This window comes from Camelus ferus, chromosome 13 (assembly GCF_009834535.1).
Source record: "Camelus ferus isolate YT-003-E chromosome 13, BCGSAC_Cfer_1.0, whole genome shotgun sequence".
Taxonomy (NCBI): Eukaryota; Metazoa; Chordata; class Mammalia; order Artiodactyla; family Camelidae; genus Camelus; species Camelus ferus.
The window spans coordinates 19,840,500-19,859,737 of NC_045708.1; the positions used below are offsets into that span (position 1 = coordinate 19,840,500).

The 19,238-nt window shown below is 47.1% G+C and overlaps 1 protein-coding gene, 2 long non-coding RNA genes and 5 other non-coding genes across 8 annotated transcripts; 1 reads left to right on the forward strand and 7 right to left on the reverse strand.

The window, feature by feature from the left end:
* Window positions 1-17: 17 nt before the first annotated feature.
* LOC106728525 lies at window positions 18-2,862 on the reverse strand. Its single transcript, XR_004325450.1, has 6 exons — window positions 2,531-2,862; window positions 2,050-2,105; window positions 1,412-1,510; window positions 1,062-1,140; window positions 681-721; window positions 18-125 (listed from the first exon to the last, which is right to left on the reverse strand). It is a non-coding gene; the product is annotated as an uncharacterized LOC106728525 (long non-coding RNA).
* Window positions 196-269, reverse strand: LOC116668362. The gene has a single exon (XR_004325532.1). It is a non-coding gene; the product is annotated as a small nucleolar RNA SNORD99 (small nucleolar RNA).
* On the reverse strand, window positions 905-1,034 carry LOC116668351. Its single transcript, XR_004325521.1, has one exon. It is a non-coding gene; the product is annotated as a small nucleolar RNA SNORA61 (small nucleolar RNA).
* Window positions 1,235-1,364, reverse strand: LOC116668411. The gene has a single exon (XR_004325577.1). It is a non-coding gene; the product is annotated as a small nucleolar RNA SNORA44 (small nucleolar RNA).
* On the reverse strand, window positions 1,870-2,004 carry LOC116668399. The gene has a single exon (XR_004325566.1). It is a non-coding gene; the product is annotated as a small nucleolar RNA SNORA16B/SNORA16A family (small nucleolar RNA).
* A 4,346-nt stretch (window positions 2,863-7,208) lies between the features above and the next one.
* On the reverse strand, window positions 7,209-18,116 carry LOC116668319. Its single transcript, XR_004325451.1, has 3 exons — window positions 17,819-18,116; window positions 15,646-15,762; window positions 7,209-10,473 (listed from the first exon to the last, which is right to left on the reverse strand). It is a non-coding gene; the product is annotated as an uncharacterized LOC116668319 (long non-coding RNA).
* Window positions 12,210-14,634, forward strand: RAB42 (RAB42, member RAS oncogene family). Its single transcript, XM_032495659.1, has 2 exons — window positions 12,210-12,541; window positions 13,219-14,634. Exons 1-2 carry the CDS (start codon window positions 12,300-12,302, stop codon window positions 13,640-13,642), a joined length of 666 nt encoding a protein of 221 aa, XP_032351550.1. The 5' UTR covers window positions 12,210-12,299; the 3' UTR covers window positions 13,643-14,634.
* TRNAV-AAC lies at window positions 18,085-18,156 on the reverse strand. The gene has a single exon. It is a non-coding gene; the product is annotated as a tRNA-Val (tRNA).
* Between the last annotated feature and the right edge of the window lie 1,082 nt (window positions 18,157-19,238).

Consider the following 19,238-nt stretch of genomic DNA (forward strand, 5'->3'; position numbering starts at 1 on the left):
GAAAACTGACACAAACATACATGCAGGAGTTTATTGGTCACTTACATGCCAGGTACAAACATTAGCCAAAAAAAGTCATGGTTTCCACTTAAAAGCCTGTTGTCTCTTCCCATAGTGTTTCTCCCCTGAAAAGGAAGTGTAAGCCAGTGTTAGTATTTCCTCAATTAATCAATGCCATCGAGGCATTTTCCTAAGAGCTGGTCTCAGTCCCATATCCGCATTTATCATCCATAGATGTCCACTCAGATTAGGTTTCATCCTGGACCAGTCAGACTGAAATGAACTGCTTTGTTTCTATCCACTCACTCTCCCCAGGGAGATGTGGTTTAGACTCCATGGTCTGAGGTTACCCAGAACAATCACACGTTAGCTCAAGCCACCACTGCACTTTCATAGCAACCAGCCCTTTGCTGTAAAATGCAGGGCTGTCCTTTTCTACATTTTACTCACAGCAGAATGTGCTTTTAGCCTTTAGGGTTAGCGATCTAACAGACCAAGCCACACTGGAAACATTATTTGTCCTGAGGTTACGAACGGCCAACAAAGCACACAGGGAAGGCCAGATGTAAATGAGGTATTAAAAAGACAAGACTTTTACATACAGACCTGAACAGCCTTATCTATTTGCTATGTTTAGGGGTCATAGTAGTGATAAAACTTCAGGTGGACATTCAACTCACCCAACTCTGCAGATCCAAAATCACAGATGAAGACAGTTTCACTGTTAACAGAAAAAACATTCTCAATCAAGAGGCAAGAAAGCTACCAATCAATCCCTCCCAAATACAGAAATACTAGTCAGCAACCACTATGCCAACTGTCCAGACTTTCACATACAGCCTCCCTTTAAACCTAAGATTAGCCCATTTTACAGGGGAAGAGGAACAAATTCTAAGATAATTAACCTTGTTTGAAACTAGCCCTCATACTAGAGCAGATACTAGCACTGTGAGGACAGCTTCAGTACTACTATTCCTCCTTTTACGACCACCAAGACCAGTGTTCAGATCCGATGGGAAAGGGAACAGGAGGGTCAAGCCATCTTCAACATCCAACTTTACCTTATTCTAGAGATTCAGCTCCAGAAACAAGCTGGTATCTTTTAGTATCAGGCACTGCCGGTAAAATCCAGGGGGGAACCTGTAGGAAAGAAGTGAAGTTCTAAACCAAAAAGTTGATCCAGTACACCCATCTACATGAAGTTGATGGAAACAGCTGGACCCAGGCCCTGAGATAATATAGGAAAGGTGAGTGGCAGCTGCAGGTATAAGCTGACCTGCGCTGTCAAAGTCTCTCCAAGTTGCTCTTGCATGCAGTTGGAGATCCCATGGCCACAACAAGCCACAGCCCTTGGAAACATGCTGTACTGACCCAACTTAGCTCCCAAATCAAGTCTCCACAAGAAACCTACCAGGTCCTGGGACTCTAGTCTCTGTCATCACTGTCATGACGAGTCTTCACTCACCAGAAATACCAACTTCAGTCATACTGGACTCTCCATCTGGCACAGCTAAGATGAGAACACAATTGTCCTGAATGATCTTACTGCTCCCTTCATCTGGTTTGCAGAACCAAGGTTCTGACTGGTCTTTGGTCCCAGTACTGATGTCATAAGCTTTTCAGGGCAATGACCCAAAGCACTGCCAAGATTTGTGGCGCTTGCCGCTGGATTTTCCCAGTACAGATATCTAACCCACTCCCATCTGCCCCTCTATGCTGGTTCTTGGCTTCTGCAAGCTACTTCTCAAATGCCTCATTCTGTTAACTCTGTATGCAGGAACCCACCAGTGGAACATTTCTGATGGCCTCTGGAAACGTTTCAGTTTTAATAAGGGTCTCTGGCTATACCTGAGAAATGACAGGTACAATAGCTGTCTTTTCCTGAAATGTTGCAGATCAGTTACAGCAAACAGAACGGCGACCGTCAAGGAAAAATGTCACTCTGGGCTCCTTTTTGACCACAGCAGCTATGTGGAAGCAGCTGCAGCTTCGATAAGGGCCACAGGCAACCGAGATCATAAAACAGCCTCAACAGCTGTCCAGACTCACCTAAATCCTGTGCATCAGGACGTATCACCAATACATCTACTGGGACATTCTGGAGACTAAGAAAGAGAACAGACATCCTATAGGTCTCAATCACCATTTTACTATCTGCCGGTGTTTTGTCTCACTTTACCTTCACAGGATCATTTAATCATTACCTCAATTTACATAATTAAGTTAATTGCTGAAAGTCGCCTATCAATGGAGAAATTGACTTAAGTGGGGACTCAAAATAGAATCTGAGTAACCCCGTCTTTCAGAAAACGCTGTCCTTATACCCACAAGGGTGACCAACTTAACATGTGTCGTGCAGCCAGATAACTTAGATAAAAGTAGGGAAGTCACTTGCCGAAGGTGACAAAGCAACTAACTGTCACAGGCATATTCAACGTCTGGCTGACCTCACCACGTGTTCTACCCAATTAGGCCACTTCAGCCCCACACCTGCCGTGAACACGGACGGCCGCCCGCCCGCCCCACTCACCTGTCCTACCGAGAGCGCAGGGCCGCCCAGGCCGAGACGCGAGCAGGGCGCGGCCCTCACGAGCTGCGGCCGCTCTCACCGCGCAAGCGGCCAACGTTGCCTTCCCGACCTCGGCCCCACCAGGCCGGCAGGCCCAGTCCTCCGTGCCGCGCTCAACATCCCGCAGCCTCAGGAGGCAGCCCCGCCGAATGCGGCGCCGGTGGCTGCGAGGTTAAGGCCGAGTGCGGCGGAGTATGGGCGTGGACGGCAGCAGGCCAAGAATCGCAGGACCTGAGACACGCGACACACGGCAGCAGGCAAAAAGGATGGCTGTATGCCGGCAGGGGTTTATATAAGTCCTACCGCGGCCGCGCCTGACAACTGGAGCAGCGCGCGCAGGCCGCTGGGAGTTGTAGTTCGTCCGCCTTCCAGCGCGGGGCGGTGCGTTGGCTCCCAGCCCCAAGCGCCTGTGGGGCGGGACCTTTTTCTCTCAGCTGGAGGAACCATCTAAGTGATTTCTTTGAATTCCAAAGAAGCTCCTCCGCCTTGGTTTGGCATTCAGTGGACGTCCAGTACCAGGTCTTGGGCTCATAAGTCCCGCCGTGACTTCTGGAGTTCAGTCCAGGGAGACTTTCAAAATCGGGGAGTTAATCGTTAACCTTGTGAGCTGGGAAAGGGCTCCAATCAGAGATCAGACCACGGTGGGCACGTGGAGGAGCAGCGACTGAATGCATTTTGGGGAGGGGCTCTGTGCGGTTCTCTTGGAGAGGGGGTTTGGGGAGGGCTTCTTAGGAAGAGGCGACTGATTACTCGTAAGATGAATGCATTATTTGTTCAAGGCTTATCCCTTACGCTAATAAACAACTTTACTGAGTGCACTATGCTCGATTATCTCAGCTACTTTGCATAATAACCCTGTGTGTGGGTATTATAATTATGCCCTTTTTTACACAGATACAGAAACTGAGGAATGGGGCATCCACAGTTAGCAAACGAGGTAAGGACTGGAATCCCGGAGCCCACCCCAGATACCACCCTCATAATCACTGTGCCGTGTGCAAGTTTTGTCCACGGAATGAGTAAGCATCAATATAAAAACAAATAGTAATTGTCAAGAATTAAGCACCTATTCTGTGCTTAATCTATTCATTAATTTTTATCCTTACATACACTTTTTGTTTTCTAGGGGAGGTACTGGGGGTTGAGCCCAGGACGTCATGCACGCTAAGTACAGTGCTTTACCACGAAGCTATACCCCCACCCCCTTACATACACTTTGAAAAATAGATGTTACTGTTTAAAATGTAGAGACAGCAATACCCTAAGAGGATTAAGAAACTCTGATGACTTCCAAATGTGTTTTGTCGACTGAAATAAAATCACACAACATGAGAGTTGTGGGTTAAGTTTTACTGGGGCAAATGAGGACTATAGCATGGGAGATATCATCCCAGAAAGCTCTGAGAAACTGTTCCAAAGAGGCAGGGGGAAGACTCAGTATTATATATGATTTCAGTGAAGGGTGGTATGTATAGTCAAGCACACACTTAGGCAGAGGCTTGTTGCTAGTCATGAGGAGCAGATGTCACCGTTAATGATTTTAGTGCTTTTCTAGGTATGAGGAGATGCAAGAATTGGGGTCATAAAATCTCCTGAAGATATCTTTATCTTAAAAGATACCTTTTAACTGAAGGCCTATTCAGCCAGTTTTCCCAGAGCACAGAGCAACTCATTCCTGACCTTGATCCTGAACTCCTTTCAGAGAGTGTTGGAAGTCAGCAGCTGCAGCGGCTCATGATTTAATCCAAGCAGAGTTAGATAGCAAGTGCCAACGTGATCCAACCCTTGTTAAGCAGATGGCAAGTGCCAATTTTTTAGTTAGCAGTTTCTTTAGCCCCACTTTTCTCCTGAGCTCCAGACCTTATATTCTGTTGCTTCCATGACAGCTGCAGTTGAATGTCTAAGCTTCTCAGAACCCAGCCTTTGGTGGGTGGGGTGTGGTTCAGTGGTAGAGCACATGCTTATCATGCATGAGGTCCTGGGTTCAATCCCTCCAGTAAAAAAAAAAAAGGAGGAGGAGGAGATGGAGGAGGATAAGGAGAAGAAGAAAAAGAAGACAGCCTTTCCTCCTCCAAACCTGCCTTTCCCCATCTCAAAGTCCCTAGGGTGACCCAGGACTCCTACTCTAACATCCCATTTCCAATCCATCAGCAAATCCTGTATTCACCTTTAAGATGCCTCACCTCTTAAAGACTTAAATGAAAGACCAGATACTATAAAACTCCTAAAGGAAAACATAGGCAGAACACTCTTGGACATAAATCACAGCAATATATCTTTTGAACCAGCTCCTGGAGTAATGGAAATAAAAGCAAAAATAAATTGGGGTCTGATTAAACTTAAAAGCTTTTGCACAGCTAAGGATACCATCAACCAAATGAAAAGACAACCTACAGAATAGGAGAAAAATATTTGCAAATGATGTGACCAACAAAGGACTAATTTCCAAAATATACAAACAGCTCATACACGTTAATATCAAAAAGAAACAAGCAACCCAATCAAAAAATGTTCAGAAGACCTAAATAGACATCTCTCCAAAGAAGACACACAGATGGCCAACAAGCACATGAAAAGATGCTCAACATCACTAATTGTTAGAGAAATGCAAATCAAAACTTTAATGAGATATTCCCTTATACTGGTCAGAATGGCCATCATTAATAAGTCTACAAACGATAAATGCCAGAGAGGGTGTGGAGAAAAAGGAACCCTCCTACACTGTTGGTGGGAGTGTAAATTGGCGCAGCCACTATGGAGGATAGTATGGAGGTTCCTTAAAAAACTAAAAGTAGACTTAACATATGATCCAGCAATCCCACTCCTGGGCACATAACCAGAGAAAAATATAATCCAAAAAGACAGATGCACCCCAATGCTCATAGCAGCATTATTTACAATAGCCAAATGTCCATTAATAGATGACTGGATAAAGAAGTTGTGGTATATGTATACAATGGAATACTACTCAGCCATAAAAAATGATAAAATAATGCCATTTGCCCCAATGTGGATGGACCTGGAGACTCTCATTCTAAGTGGAGTAAGCCAGAAAGAGAAAGAAAAATGCCGTATGATATCACTTATATGTGGAATCTTAAAAAAAGACACAAATGAACTTATCTACAAAACAGAAACACTCACAAACATAGAGAACAAACTTATGGTTACCAGGGGGAAAAGGGGGTGGGAAGGGATAAACTGGGAGTTCAAAAATTGCATCTCTTGGGGAGTGATGGAAATGTGAGCTATCTTGAGTGTGGTAGTGGTTTCATGGGTGTATACATACATCTATCAAAATTCATCAAATTGAAAAAAAAAATTCATCAAATTGTATATTTGAAATATGCATAGTCTGCTCTACAGGAACCATATCACAATAAAGTTGTTAAAAAAACAAAACAAAAAAGATGCCTCACCTCCTCTGATGCTATCATTATTGCTGACCCAGAACTCTTCTAACTAGTCACCCTGATTCTGCCATTGCCCCTACAGTCTGGTCTCAACACACAAGTCAGGTTGTTAAAGAGCAAAAATTTTTAACTTTGATGAATCCCATACATAGATTTTTTTCTTTTTTAGTTTGTGCTTTTTGTGCCCTATTTTTAAAATCTTTACCTAACTCAAAGACATTAAAGTTTTCTATGTTTTTTTCTAAAAGTTTATAGTGTTAGCTTTTATAATTAGATCTGTGATTCATTTTGAGTTAATTTTTGTGTATCATGTGAGGTAAGAATCAAGGTTTGCTTATTGCATATTGGCTACCCAATTGTTACATCTTCATTAGTTGAAAGGATTTTTTTTCCCCATCTAAGTGCTTTGGCACCTTTGTTAAAAATCAGTTGGTCATAAACAAAAAAAATCAGTTGGCCATATGTGTAGGTCTGTTTCTGTACCCAATACTATACTATCTTGGTTACCATAGCTTTTTAATAAGTTTTGAAATAGGACAGTATAAATCATCCAACTTTGTTCTTTTCCTTAATTGTTTTTAGCTATTCAGTCCTTTGCATTTCCATATCAATTTTAGTATCAGGTAACTCATATTTTTCTAAAAAGCCTATTGGGATTTGGTTTGTATTGCATTGAATCTATAGATTAATTTGGGAAGAATTGACATCTTAACAATATTGAGTCTTCACATTCATGAGGATGGTATATCTCTCCATTTATTTAAGTCATCTTCAATTTCTCTCAACAGTGCTTTGTAATTTTCAGTGTACAAGTCTTGCATCTTATATATCTTTTGTCAAATTTACCCCTTAGTTTTTCATATATTTTATGCTATTGTAAATGCTATTACTTTTGTTAAATTCCAAATGATCATTGCTAGTATACACATAAAGAATTAATTTTTGTATGTTGATTTATATCCTGCGACCTTACTAAACTCACTTATTCTTTGTTGTAAGTTCCTTAGGTTTGTCCACATGTCAAAGAATAAAAATGGGTTTACTTTTTCTTTTCCCATCTGGATGCATTTTATTTCTTTTTCTTGTCTTATAGTACTGGCTAGGACCTCCAGTACAATGTTGAATTAATAAGTTATATTTCATCAAAATTAAAAACTCTTGACCTTCAAATGACACTGTTAAGAAAATAAAACGCAAGAGGCCCTTCTTGATTGCTCCTGGATCTGGGCTCCAACAGAGCTCCGCAGCAGTGGAAGCTCACAGGCGCCGTTGGCCGCTGGCGGCTCAGGGAGCGTGGAGTAGCGGCGCGGGGTGCTTGGGAATCATCATCCAGGGACCTTCCCGAGACCACAAGAAAACATGGGGAGAATTTTCCTCACAGGAGAAAAAGCCAAGTCAGTGTTAAAATGCTACCCAAGAGCTAATGGACTTTTTGAGGAGATAAGAAAGGGCAACATTGAGTGTAAACACAAGGAAGAAGTCTGCACATTTGAAGAAGCAAGAGAGGCTTTCTTCAAATATATATGAGAAAACTGAGTTTTACTTTTCCCTTGGAGCAGAGGGAAATAGGCTGTGAATGAACTCCAACATCAACCGGCTCAGAAAAGAAAGAAAAAAGTTGTTTTGTGTGAAGTTCTATTATGCATGCATTGATGGAAAATTCATTACATCAGTCAGGGACATGTCTGCGCCACTCCCCAGACTCCTAACTGTTGGATAAAAGGGTTGATGAGGCAGAGGGAATGCAGATTTTGCAAGTGTCATACCCTGCTGCCTCTGTCTCCATCCCCACTGACCCCTGCCCCAATCCTGCCCCAAGCCCAAGGAAGGAGGACCGCTGAGGAGGACCCTAGATGAGAAGTCAGATGACCAGAATTCTAATCCCGCCCTGCCAGGTAGTTGCCAAACTACCTTGGAAAACACCCATTTCTGACCCTCAAATTCCTTACCTCTGAAATGGTGATTGTATCTCTTGTCCTGCCTTTCTCCTGGGGCTTTAAAAGGATCTAATGAGATGGTGTGCATGGAAGTAATCTGTAAACTGTGAGGAGCTATCTAGGTGTAAGGTCATAGCATTGTCCTTAAGGCAGAATCTTCACCCTCTGTTTTCCTAAAATGTATCTGAGTTTTCACACAGTGAGAAATAGACTAGGCTGCCCCATAAACGGCAAACATGTTCCTAATCTGAGCATGTGGGCTCTTAAACTCCTGTCATTCTCTGGTCTACACCAAAGCTGGGCCAACTTAATGACGACTGCCAGCTCAGCACAAACAGGATTCAGCAGATGTTGGCAAGGGAACTGTGATGTATGTGGTTAGTTAATAGGTTTTATAGCTTTCATGAATTAAAAATGAATAAATGTTGAACCTGCTCTCAGAAAAAAAAAAAAAAGAAAGAAAAAAAGAAAAAGAAAATAAAAAGCAAGAGATAAATTCAGAGAAAATATTTGCAAAACATATATTGAACAAGGGCCTTGCATCTAGAACATAAAGAGCTCTTTAAACACAACAATAAAAAGTCAAGCCACTCAACTGGAAAAAAAAAATGGGCACAGAATTTGAAAGACACCTCACCAAAGATAAACAGATGGTAAATAAACACATGAAATGATGCTCAACCTCATTGGGCATTAGGGAAATGCAAATTAAAACTACAATTAGATCATACTACAAGCACACTGGAATGGCAAAAGTTAAAAAGGTTGACAATACCAGGTGATGATGAGAAAATAGAGTAATTGAAAATCTTTTACAGTATTCAGGATTTTTATATGGTACAACCACTTTGGAAAACAGTTTGGCAGTTTCTGAAAAAAGTAAAGCATGCACCTACCATATGACCCAACCAAAGAGTGGAAACAACACAAACATCCTTCAACAGGGATGGGATAAACACCTCGTGGTATATTCACACAGTGGAATGACTATATTGTAGAGTGAAAGAAGTCAAGGACTGCATACTGTATGATTTCATTCATATAAAATTCTAGAAAATACAAACTAATCTCTAGTGGCAAATGGGGGCTGTTTGGGAGTGGGAGTCAGGAGAGAAGAATTAAAGAAGGACATGGGGAAACTTCTGGGAATAATAGAGGTTCATTATGTTGATTTTGGTGGCTTCATGGGTATACACTTATGTCAAAACTCATATTGTACATTTTTAATATCTGCAATTTATTGTATCAGTTATATCTTAAGAAAGTTTTTTTTTTTTTTCAAAAAAAGGTAAGCAAAAGAAAATTCAGAACATGTCATTCACCTGCCCCCAAATCACTGACTTTTCAACACATTTGGAATAAAACCTGAGGTCCGCATGGTGGCCTCTGAAGCCACATGTGATCTGGATCATCCTCCTCTCTGTTCTTAATGCCTACCACTTGCTCCTCATTCATTCTTCTCCCTCCTTGTGGCCTCCCAGCTCTTCTTGGAGCACCCCTTGCCTGCTCCCACCTCAGGGCCTTTGCTCTTGCTGTTCTTCCTGCCTGGAACTGTCCTCCCTGGATATCACAGTCAACCACACTGTTTACTCCCTCTCTTCCGCTGGGTTTATGTTCAAATGCCACCTCCTCAGACCACCCTATTTTAATATAGCACCCTACCACCGGTTACTTATAGCACTTAACTCCTCCCTATCATAGCATATATAAATTTATTTTCTGTCTTCCCCATTACAATGTGAGCTCCCCAAGAACAGGAATTGTGTCTTTTTTCCCCGCTGCTCTATAAATGTCCAGTATACAAAAGATGGCCAGCACTTATTGAAATACTGAGTGAATGCATTAATTAATGAATAAAACTTGGCCAAGGCCACACAGCTAGTAAGAATCACTTGGAACTAAAACTCAGATCTGTCTAATGCAAATGTGCATAACGTTACCTGCTATGTAACACTGTTACTCCAGAACTTCCCTGTAAAGTAGGGGCCATGATTTGCCTCACTTAGCAGAAGGGGGAGCAGGGAGGGGAAATGACTTGCCCCCTGGGTCACATAGGAAGTCTATGGCAAAGTCAGCTGACATCTGGGTTCTGGTGCCAGGTGCACTCAGGGACAGACACATGACCCCTGCCCACAGTAGGAGTGTTAGGAGAGGAAGTTCAAGGAGTCTGATGCTGACAGTGCACTCTGCCCACATGTGCTGACCGCAAAGGCTTTTAGGACATCTGGGTTCAAATTGCCTTTCAAGCTATTTCATGACTCTCTGCCTTTGCCCAGCTGCCTCTGCCTGCAGTGCCCTTCTTCCCTGACCTCCCTAGCTCCCACTTGTCCCTGGAGACCCAGCTTCAGCATCACCTCCTCCAAGAGGTCTTCTCTGACTCTGTAGCTCCCCAAGTTCAGCTCTGTTGTGGTATTTGAATGAAGAATGAATGAATGAATGAATAGCACTCATCTACTTTCAGTCACTCATTCAACCATAAATATTTACCGAGTTCCTCCTTTATGCCAAGCACTGAGGATACAGCCATTGGTCCTTGTCCACAAGGGGCCTGAGCCTAGAAGGGAGACAGACATCACAGTGGACAAAAGGGCTTGTGACATCACTGACCAGTCAGTGAGGGGCTTCCTGAGGACGGGGATCAAACCTGAGGCCTGGAGTAGGGGTTAGTTACCCTTTGAAGGGCAGAAGAGGAGTGTTTCTGGCAGAGGGCTGAGAAGAGGAAAGATGTTCAGCATGACTGGAGCTCAGAGCACCAGTGGTGGTTCAAGAAGGGGCGGGGGGTGGGGGGAGAGATCCGCACAGGCCTGATGCAAAAACTATTTTTCCTGCTGAACAGAGTAAGGTGAGGAGAACATCCTGATGGAAGAATCAGTGGGACGGGTGGGAGTGCGGTAGACTCTCCTGGTTTGGGCAGCACTGGCAGGAAGGTTTCCTTCCCCAACACACACACCCTATCTGATGTTCCTCTCTCTCCTCCTAGAGGTGGGGGTAGAGCAGAGGCTCGGGCCCCTTCAGGTACTACCATGCAGGTGACCAGAGGCCAGGGTTACTAGGAGACCTGACAGAATGGCTTCTCACCGATTTATTTAGAGTTAGCCACAGGAAAACCAGGGTCTTCCCAGGTCCCCAAACTGTCCAGCCAGAAACAGACTTGGCAGCTAGTCTCAGTTTTCCTTCCTGAGTGATCTTGGGCTGGTTACTTAACTTCTCTGAGCCTCAGTTTCCTAATCTATAAAAAACCAGGCAGACTAACACCTACTCGCAATGTTATGTAAGGAGGAAATGTGATATGATGGTTTGCATTAGTGAGGACTGCTTCCCACTTCCAATTTGCCAAAACACTTAAACTGGTAACATCCACCCACAGTGAGACAGTGGGGCTAAACCATTGACAAACTGTTTGGGACCAGTCAGAACTCTAGCCTTGATGCTCTGGATTTCCAGGCCAGACTGGAAAGAGTGGAGTGGATCTTGGATGCAGTTATGATGCCTTACCCTTGCCCCTAACCCAAGTGGGACCTGACCACCTTGTTCTAGTCCTTTTCCGACTTGTTCTGCAGTCCCCCTTTGTGGCATCAAGGAGATAATGAAGAATGAGACAAACCTGGATATGAGTCCTAACTCTGCTGTGACCTGAGACAAGCCACACATCTGAGCTTCAGTCTCCTCAGCTCTACAATGGGCGCTTTCAAAGGGTTGCTGTCCCAAAGCATAAGGAACTGATTGTCTCATAAATGTTAGCTGTCCAGTTCACAAGCCTCTGTACTTGCAGTTGTCTGTCTACTCTGCTTCCTCTACCCAACTGCGTCCAAGTCCCTCCCTGGGTCCTGAGACCCAGCACAGGTAGGCAGGGAGCAAGCAGTGGAGGCTGTTGAACATTGAACCTGAGCACTGAACGGGAGGCCCCAGTCGAGGGCAAGTGGGGCTCCAGGAAAGGTGCACCTGGGTGGGGATACAGCACCCATATACCATCAGCTTTCTAGAGCAGTGTCTCCAGGTCCAGCAGCAGGGGCCCAACGGGGAGACTAATAGTGGGGCTGCAGAGAGAAACCACTCTAACGAATGAATGAAGTGGATGTTCTGGCGCTGTTAGCCTCAGGCCGGTTAGCCGTTCTTCCCCAGTGCTCCTCCCCGCAATGTCTAATTTAATCTCTTCTTCCTGTGAAGTCGGTGTTGTTATCCCCTTTTTACAGAGAAGGAAACTGAGGCTCAGAGAGAGGAAGTGACTCGCCGAGGTGTTTCCACCGGTCCAGTCCCGGTCCCGGCAGCTCAGCAGGCAGCCCGAGGCGGGGGCGGGGCCGCGGGGCGGGGCCCCGAGCGGGGTGGCCGGGAGGGCCCGGATAGTTGGTCGCGGGACCCGCGGGAGGTGAGACGTGGGCCATGGAGACTGGGGCCAGCTGCCGCTACCAGTTTCGGATCGCGGTGCTGGGGGACGCGGCCGTGGGCAAGACGTCGCTGCTGCGTCGCTACGTGGCGGGTGCTCCCGGGATCCCAGAGCCGGAGCCGGAGCTCGAGTCGGCGCCCACGGTGGGCGTCGAGTTCTATAGCCGCGCTCTGCAGCTGCAGGCCGGGCCGCGCGTCAAGCTGCAGCTCTGGGACACGGCGGGCCAAGAGCGCTTCAGGTGCGAGGCAGGGCCGGGCGCGGTGGTTGGGAGGTGGGGTGGGGGAGGGGCGAGAAGGGGGCTGGGGTGAGGGAACCCCAGGTTGGGGCGGGGTCACTGCCTGTCCACCTGGCCATGGCGATCGCTCAGAGGCGACAGCTTCAGTGGCCCAAGTAGAGGTCTTGGAGTCCCTGGATCTGGGTCCTTCACCCTTGAGTCAATTCATTCTACACATACAAGTGAGACTTGGAGGAATGAATGACCTGGATGCTGACAGAGTCCACAGGAACACAGAAAGGAAGGTGTCAAGGAGATGGGAAAGGAAGACAGAGATTTGTGTTGGCCCTGAAGGATCCCTAGGAGTTTGCCAGGCAGAGAATGGGAAAGCAAAGACCTGCAATCATGAAAACATCAGGCGTCCTCCAGGAATGAAGGAATAGTCAGGAGAGTATGGGAGTAAAAATCGGCCATCACAACATTGTAAACTGACTATAACTCAAAACAAAAAACAAACCAAAAACACCAGCCCCTAACTGGGGAGCACACAGTCTCTTGGGAGAGACACAGACACTAGGAAAAGAGAAGCACAAGGCAGTGTGAAATGAGCTTATAAAGGGGGATGTGAGGAAGTCAGTGGATGGGGGGTTCCGGTGTCTTGAAGGCATAAGTTTCTCCCAGCTTACTCCCCCCACCTTCAGGTGCATCACCAGATCCTTTTACCGGAATGTGGTGGGTGTCCTGCTGGTCTTTGATATGACAAACAGGAAGTCCTTTGAACACATCCAAGACTGGCACCAGGAGGTCATGGCCACTCAGGGCCCTGACAAGGCGATCTTCCTGCTGGTTGGCCACAAGAGTGACCTGCAGAGCTCCCGCTGTGTCTCAGCCCAGGAGGCAGAGGAACTGGCTGCCTCCTTGGGCATGGCCTTCATGGAGACCTCCGCCAAAAATAACTGCAATGTGGACCTGGCCTTCAACACCCTTGCTGAAGCCATCCAGCAGGCCCTGCAGCAGGGGGACATCAAGCTGGAGGAGGACTGGGGGGGTGTCCGGCTCATTCACAACATCCAAATCTCTAGGGCCCCCAGCAGGAAGCAACACCCAGGTCCATGCCAGTGTTGACTCCAGGAGAGAAAGGGTTAAAGCAGTGTCAACCTCAGAAGTGCTGGTGGAATAGGGAGTGTTAACATCTCTGTGGAGGGCAAATGGCAGAATCTATCCAAATGGATAATATAAACAGTATTCTGGCACAGTCATGCCTCCTGGATTTGGGGGTTTCAGAGCTATCCCCTTTCCACTAGAAAGGTCTAAGAGGCCAGGTGTGCAGCTTCTTTACACCTGTTTCCACCATTGTCAGAGGAGCTCATAAAAGACCCCACCTCACAGGGGGCTCTGGGCATGAATGAGCTGACGGATGGGATATGCCCAGCCTCAGCCTCCCACACAGTGAGAATCAAATGGCAAGAACTGTCATCACCGCTCTTTCCTCTCCTTGCCAGGATGCGGCCGTTTCTGGCAGCATCCCTGGATGCGGAAGCTGAGCCACTCAGTGTGGGGACGCTGCTGTACAGGCGAGGGTGAGTGCAGGGAATTTCAGCCCAAGCCAGCCTTCAAGCCTCCTTAGGTCCTCAGGTTTGGATGAGTCCTAAGGTGTGCCCTCAGGCCCAGGTTGCTACCCAGTGCCCTGGAAGGCAGGGATGACCGTGAATAGCTCCTGTGTTGGGCACACAGAGGACACTGATTGGTCACCAAGATTTCCCGTCAGGGCTGAAGAACCCATATCCGACTCCCCACTGCACTCCCAGCTGCTGAGAGTGCTGCCAGTGGTCGAGCTCAGCCTACAGCTCCCCCCAGGGCAACCCATATTCAACCCATGTCAATCTTGGAACTACTGTAGGGCGGGGGTGGTGAGTGTTCAAAGGCCTGGCCCTCTCTCCCTAACTCTAGACAATTCTGAAGGTCAGACCCAGCTTCATCACTCTCCACGGGGTGGATTGAGGCCACTGTTACGACATCACAGCTAAATTCTCCTACTTAATCCTGCTTCTCTTCCTTCCTTCCCCCTAAAGCATATGTTTATCTCAAAAATTCCCCAATAAATATCTGCACACTGATCTCCTTCTCAGAATCTGCCTCTTGGGGAACTTAACCTGCAACAGAAACTGTTGCACTTTTGTCCAGGGGCAATCACAGAAGGCTTCCTGGAGGGAAGAATCTCAGCAGGTGTAGAGGGGATGTCATTGTGCCAGTGGGCATGGGTAGGGCATGGGCAGCTGCACACAATAGAGCACAACCACTTAACTCACTTTGTGACCTGGAACCAATGACTCTACCGCCTTGAGTCTCAGATTCCTCAGTAACATGTGACTGAAAATCCCTCCTTCCTGGGGCTCTTGAGAGGATTTCAATCGGGGTGAGTGTCTTTGTTTTCCTCCCCATGGCAACCGGGCTGGGATGGGCCTCTGTGCACTGCCTCCTCTTTTTAAAACATCACTCATCCTTCTGACAATATTGCAAGGTCGGCACGATTATCTCATTTCACAGATGGGAAAGCTTGGGCCAGGAGAGGGAAATGATTTGCTTTAGAATACATCATCATTCCTTCATCAAAAATGTTTTAAAATGAGCATCTACTCTGATCTGGGCTCTGAGGAAACAGCAGTGAACATGACAGAAAAGCTGTCCTGGGGCTGACATTCTAGTGGAAAAGAGAAAAAAACTAGTAAGTGGACCTAAATGATTTTCAGTTGTAAGTGCTCCAGAGACCACAGATCCAGGAGGTGAACTGAGGGCGATGGGGCTCCTTTACAGCAGGTGGTCAGGGAGGGCCTCTCTGAAGAGATACCCTTTGAGCTGAGACCTGAAGGAGGAGGAGGAAGAGCCAAGAACAGAGATCTATGCAGAAGGAACAGCGTCTGACATTGAGTGGGCACTTATGTACCACATGAGGTAGACAGGTAGATACTATTACTCCATTTTACTGATGTGGAGACAGATCCAGAGACTTTAAGTGAAGCCAGTAAGTGAAGGATGGAAAACAGATGTGGTTCATTCAGTAAATGTGGGTCAGCTCAGTGTTCCACCAGCCTTGTCCACCACCTCGGGCCAGGCCCAGAAGTTCTTACCTTATGCCTCAAGGCTGTGGTCCCACACTCACAGGCTCCCTCAGTGCGGTAAAAACCTCTGGTGACTTTGATGGGTGTGATTCTGGCCCAGCAGTAGGAAGCAGCCCTGCCCAGCGGCTAGAGGAAAGGCAGACAACAGGAGTGGAGAGTAGGGAAGAAGTCAGAGGGGCAGGCCCACTGGAGAGCTGAGCCTTACCTCCACCACTGTTCAGAAGCAGACCTTCTCTCCTGGGATCCTAGCTGCCAAAAATGGGGCAAGCTTTGCAGTCAGACCTGGGTTTGAATCCCAGGTCCACTCTGTACAGTTGTGGGATCCTAGGGAACTCACTTCATCTAAGCCTCAGTGGGTTCATCTGTAAGATGGGGATACTACTACTTAATTCACAGGTTTTTAGAATTAGATGAGAAATCAAAGGCAGTAATTGCCACATAGCGGGAATTCACAAGATGGAAGTTTCCTTCTTCCCCTGAGGGTTTTGCTATTAATCAGTTAGGGAACAGAGACTACCAAATTATACACTTTGGGGAAATAAAAAGGATTCTAGACTCTAACAAAGTTCTTAAAGGCTGGGACATGGCCCGCAGAAGCCCCAGTGTTGGAAGAGGCAAGCTTCTCATTGCATAGCCTTTGCTCCGGCAGGTACAGGCCCTGGGTTGGGCCGCAGGCCAGCAGAGAGAAGGGACATTCTAGCAGCATATGGGCACTATGGTCTGCTGCCCACGGTGTTTCAAGCTCCCACTTGGGAACATCTCAGGATGGGTATAGGATCAGGGCCTCTATTTTAGGGAAGTTCTGCTTCTGTCTTGAAGGGACCTAGTTCTGCAGCGTGGTTTCAAATGGCGCATTCTGACGTGTCCCAGAGGTGTCCCAGAGGCTTCACTAAGCCTGGGTCTGGGCATGTCCTGAGAAGCCTAGACCGGGAAGCCCTGATCGCTTTTGGGTTCTGGCTCCCGTCTCTCACTGCAAGTCTGAACCAGCCCCAGTCGCGTGGTTTGTGCCGCAGCTCTGGCCTCACTTCCTCGCTTCTCCTCCTGGCTGGCCTCCTGCACTACGTGGATGCTCTCTGGCAGTACAGGGTCCGCATCTTCCTCAAGGAGGACACTCCCTCCCTACTAGGAGACTCAACCATAGGCAAATCAACCTTGCTGAGGCACTACACAGAGGACATCTCTGTCGAGGGCATCTCCCAGACAGTGGGAGTGGACTTCTCTATGCACTTTGTTGGGGCAGAGCCTAGGCGTCCAGGTGAAGCTCCAGCTCTGGGACATAGCTAGCCAGGAAAGGCTCCAGTACATGGGCCCTGGGCTTGGCTCCTGCCCTACCTTCTACACCACCCACCCCTGAGAGGGAGAGCCCACCCATCAGGAAGGGAAGGGGCAAGAGAAGGGGCCTTGGAGGCCACAAGAAAAATGAACTCTGGACCAAGAGCACAGGTCTGAGTCCTGGCCTGCCCAGTGACCTCGGGCAGGCCACATGACCTCTCCAGACCTCCATGTTCTTACCTGTAAAATAAGAGGCAACCCTGGGTGACTCTAGGGGCTTTTTCTTTTCTAACTACAGGTAACTGCCTCCCTCCTCCCTGCTTCATCTCATGCAGTGGGACCTTCTCCAGGATGGCTTCCGGAGCCCACATGGCTCCTTCTGTGTCATCTAAACTCACCCCCATTTTTGTGATCACACCCTACCCCTGCCTTTTGGTTCATTCTTCCCCAGCAAAACCTCAAGCCTATTTCTTTACCTTTAGTTCAAATTAACTGCAGCAACTTCCTGGCTGGTCCCCCTCCTGCCTATTTTCAATTCCGCTGTCTACACTGGTAGCCAGAGCAAGGTTTTTCATATGCAAATATAATCATATCAGTCCTCCATCGAAAACTTTACTGGCTTCCCATTACCTGTGCGTCGTTTTCAAACTTTTTGTTAATATGCCTGCTTTTGGCAACAGAATTTTGTCAGATGGGGTCTTTTTCACAGCCCTAAAATACTCCACAAAGAGAGATATTGCTCAGGGTGAAGGGGTGGGAAGCCCCAGAGCCAGCCTGCTAGGCCTCCCACACTACACACTACACAGTACACTCTCCCACCCCCTGCAAGACACAGACATGGTGGCCTCCAAAGCATGGGCACTGGAGGAGCCCACCCCCAGGCCTGAGGGCTGTCCACCCCCAAGCTTACTCTGCTCATCTCTGCCATTCTCTCCTGCTGTGGCACCTTGTGCTTCAGCCACACTGATGCAGTGACTTCTTCATGCCTTTGCATGTGCTGTCACTCCCGTCTTTGTTCCCACAGGACCTGGGGGAGAGTTTAGGGCACAGTTAAGAGTGTAGGTTCTGGAGTCAAAGGGACTTGGCTGAAATCTGAGCACCATCACTACTACTATCTGTGTGATCTTTTATTTTGTGGGGGGGTTAGGAGAGGTAATTAGGTTTATTTATTTTTAATGGCAGTGCTAGGGATTGAACCCAGGACCTTGTGCATGTTAGGCACACACTCTACCACTGAGCTATACCCCCTTAAATGTTTTTTCCTTCCAGTTTATTAAGATACAACTGACATACAGCACTGTATATTTGGTGGGGGGGTAATTAGGTTTATTTATATATTCAGTGGAAGCACTGGGGATTGAACCCAGGACCTCATGCATGCTAGGCATGCACTCTGCCACTGAGCTATACCCTCCCTTTATCTGTGTGATCTTGAGCAAATTATGTAAACTCTAAATTTTAGTTTCCTCATTGGAAAATAGGATTAAATGAGATGTTGCAAACAAAGTGCTTGACAAACACTTTTTCCTTTAGGATTCTTGGGAAAACACAATGAGCTTATCCACAGAAGGTGCTTAGGACAGCACATGGCACCCAGCAAGCACTCTTACCAAGATACTAGAATACACAAATCCACCAGGCTGCTACCCCTTGGGTTCCTCAGCATGTATTAAGTCTTCTGTGCACTCAGACTCTGCTGGGCTCTGGGAGTCAAGTGGGCATGGTTAGTTGGCTTATCGAGGTAGAAGGCCTTGTGTCCAGGCTAGGGGGCTGAGCTGCACCAGAAATGTGGATACCAAATCAGAAGACCCCTTACAGATCAACTGGTGACATCCCTCTCTCCTGTACTCCCACATCCAGTCACCAAGGCCTGGGAGGGCACCACTTAAACAGCTGTCAAATGCCGCCCTTCTCTCCACTTTGTCACTACCATCTCAGTCCAGGCAACAACCTTCTCATGAACCTTTGCTTCCACAAGTGCCCTCTCTCCCCGCTCCACTGCCTGGCCAGAGTGATCTTTCAAAATGTCAATCTGACCACGTCATGCTTCTGCTTAAAATCCTTCAATGGCTCCTGCTACTTTTTGGGTAAAGCCTACTCAATGCTGGGGCCTACGAGACGCTGCATGACCTGGCCCATCTCTCCTCACCACACTGTCTCAGTGCACATGCAGTTCTCCTTGAAGTGGAGGGACCCTTGCCCCTGGGTCCCTCAGATTACAGCTCAACTGTTCAGATGCCCTGCCTGAGAGCCTCTTGTTTGCAGCCCTTGTCATAAAAGCAGTTTTCATTTCAGCCGATGGTAGGATCACTCCCTGTTTTCATTCATCG

Coding starts and splice junctions, on each gene's coding strand:
- RAB42 (XM_032495659.1), top strand. CDS start 12,300: ATGGAGACTGGGGCCAGCTGCCGCTACCAGTTTCGGATCGCGGTGCTG. Junction 12,542..13,218: donor GCGGGCCAAGAGCGCTTCAG/GTGCGAGGCAGG, acceptor CCCCACCTTCAG/GTGCATCACCAGATCCTTTT.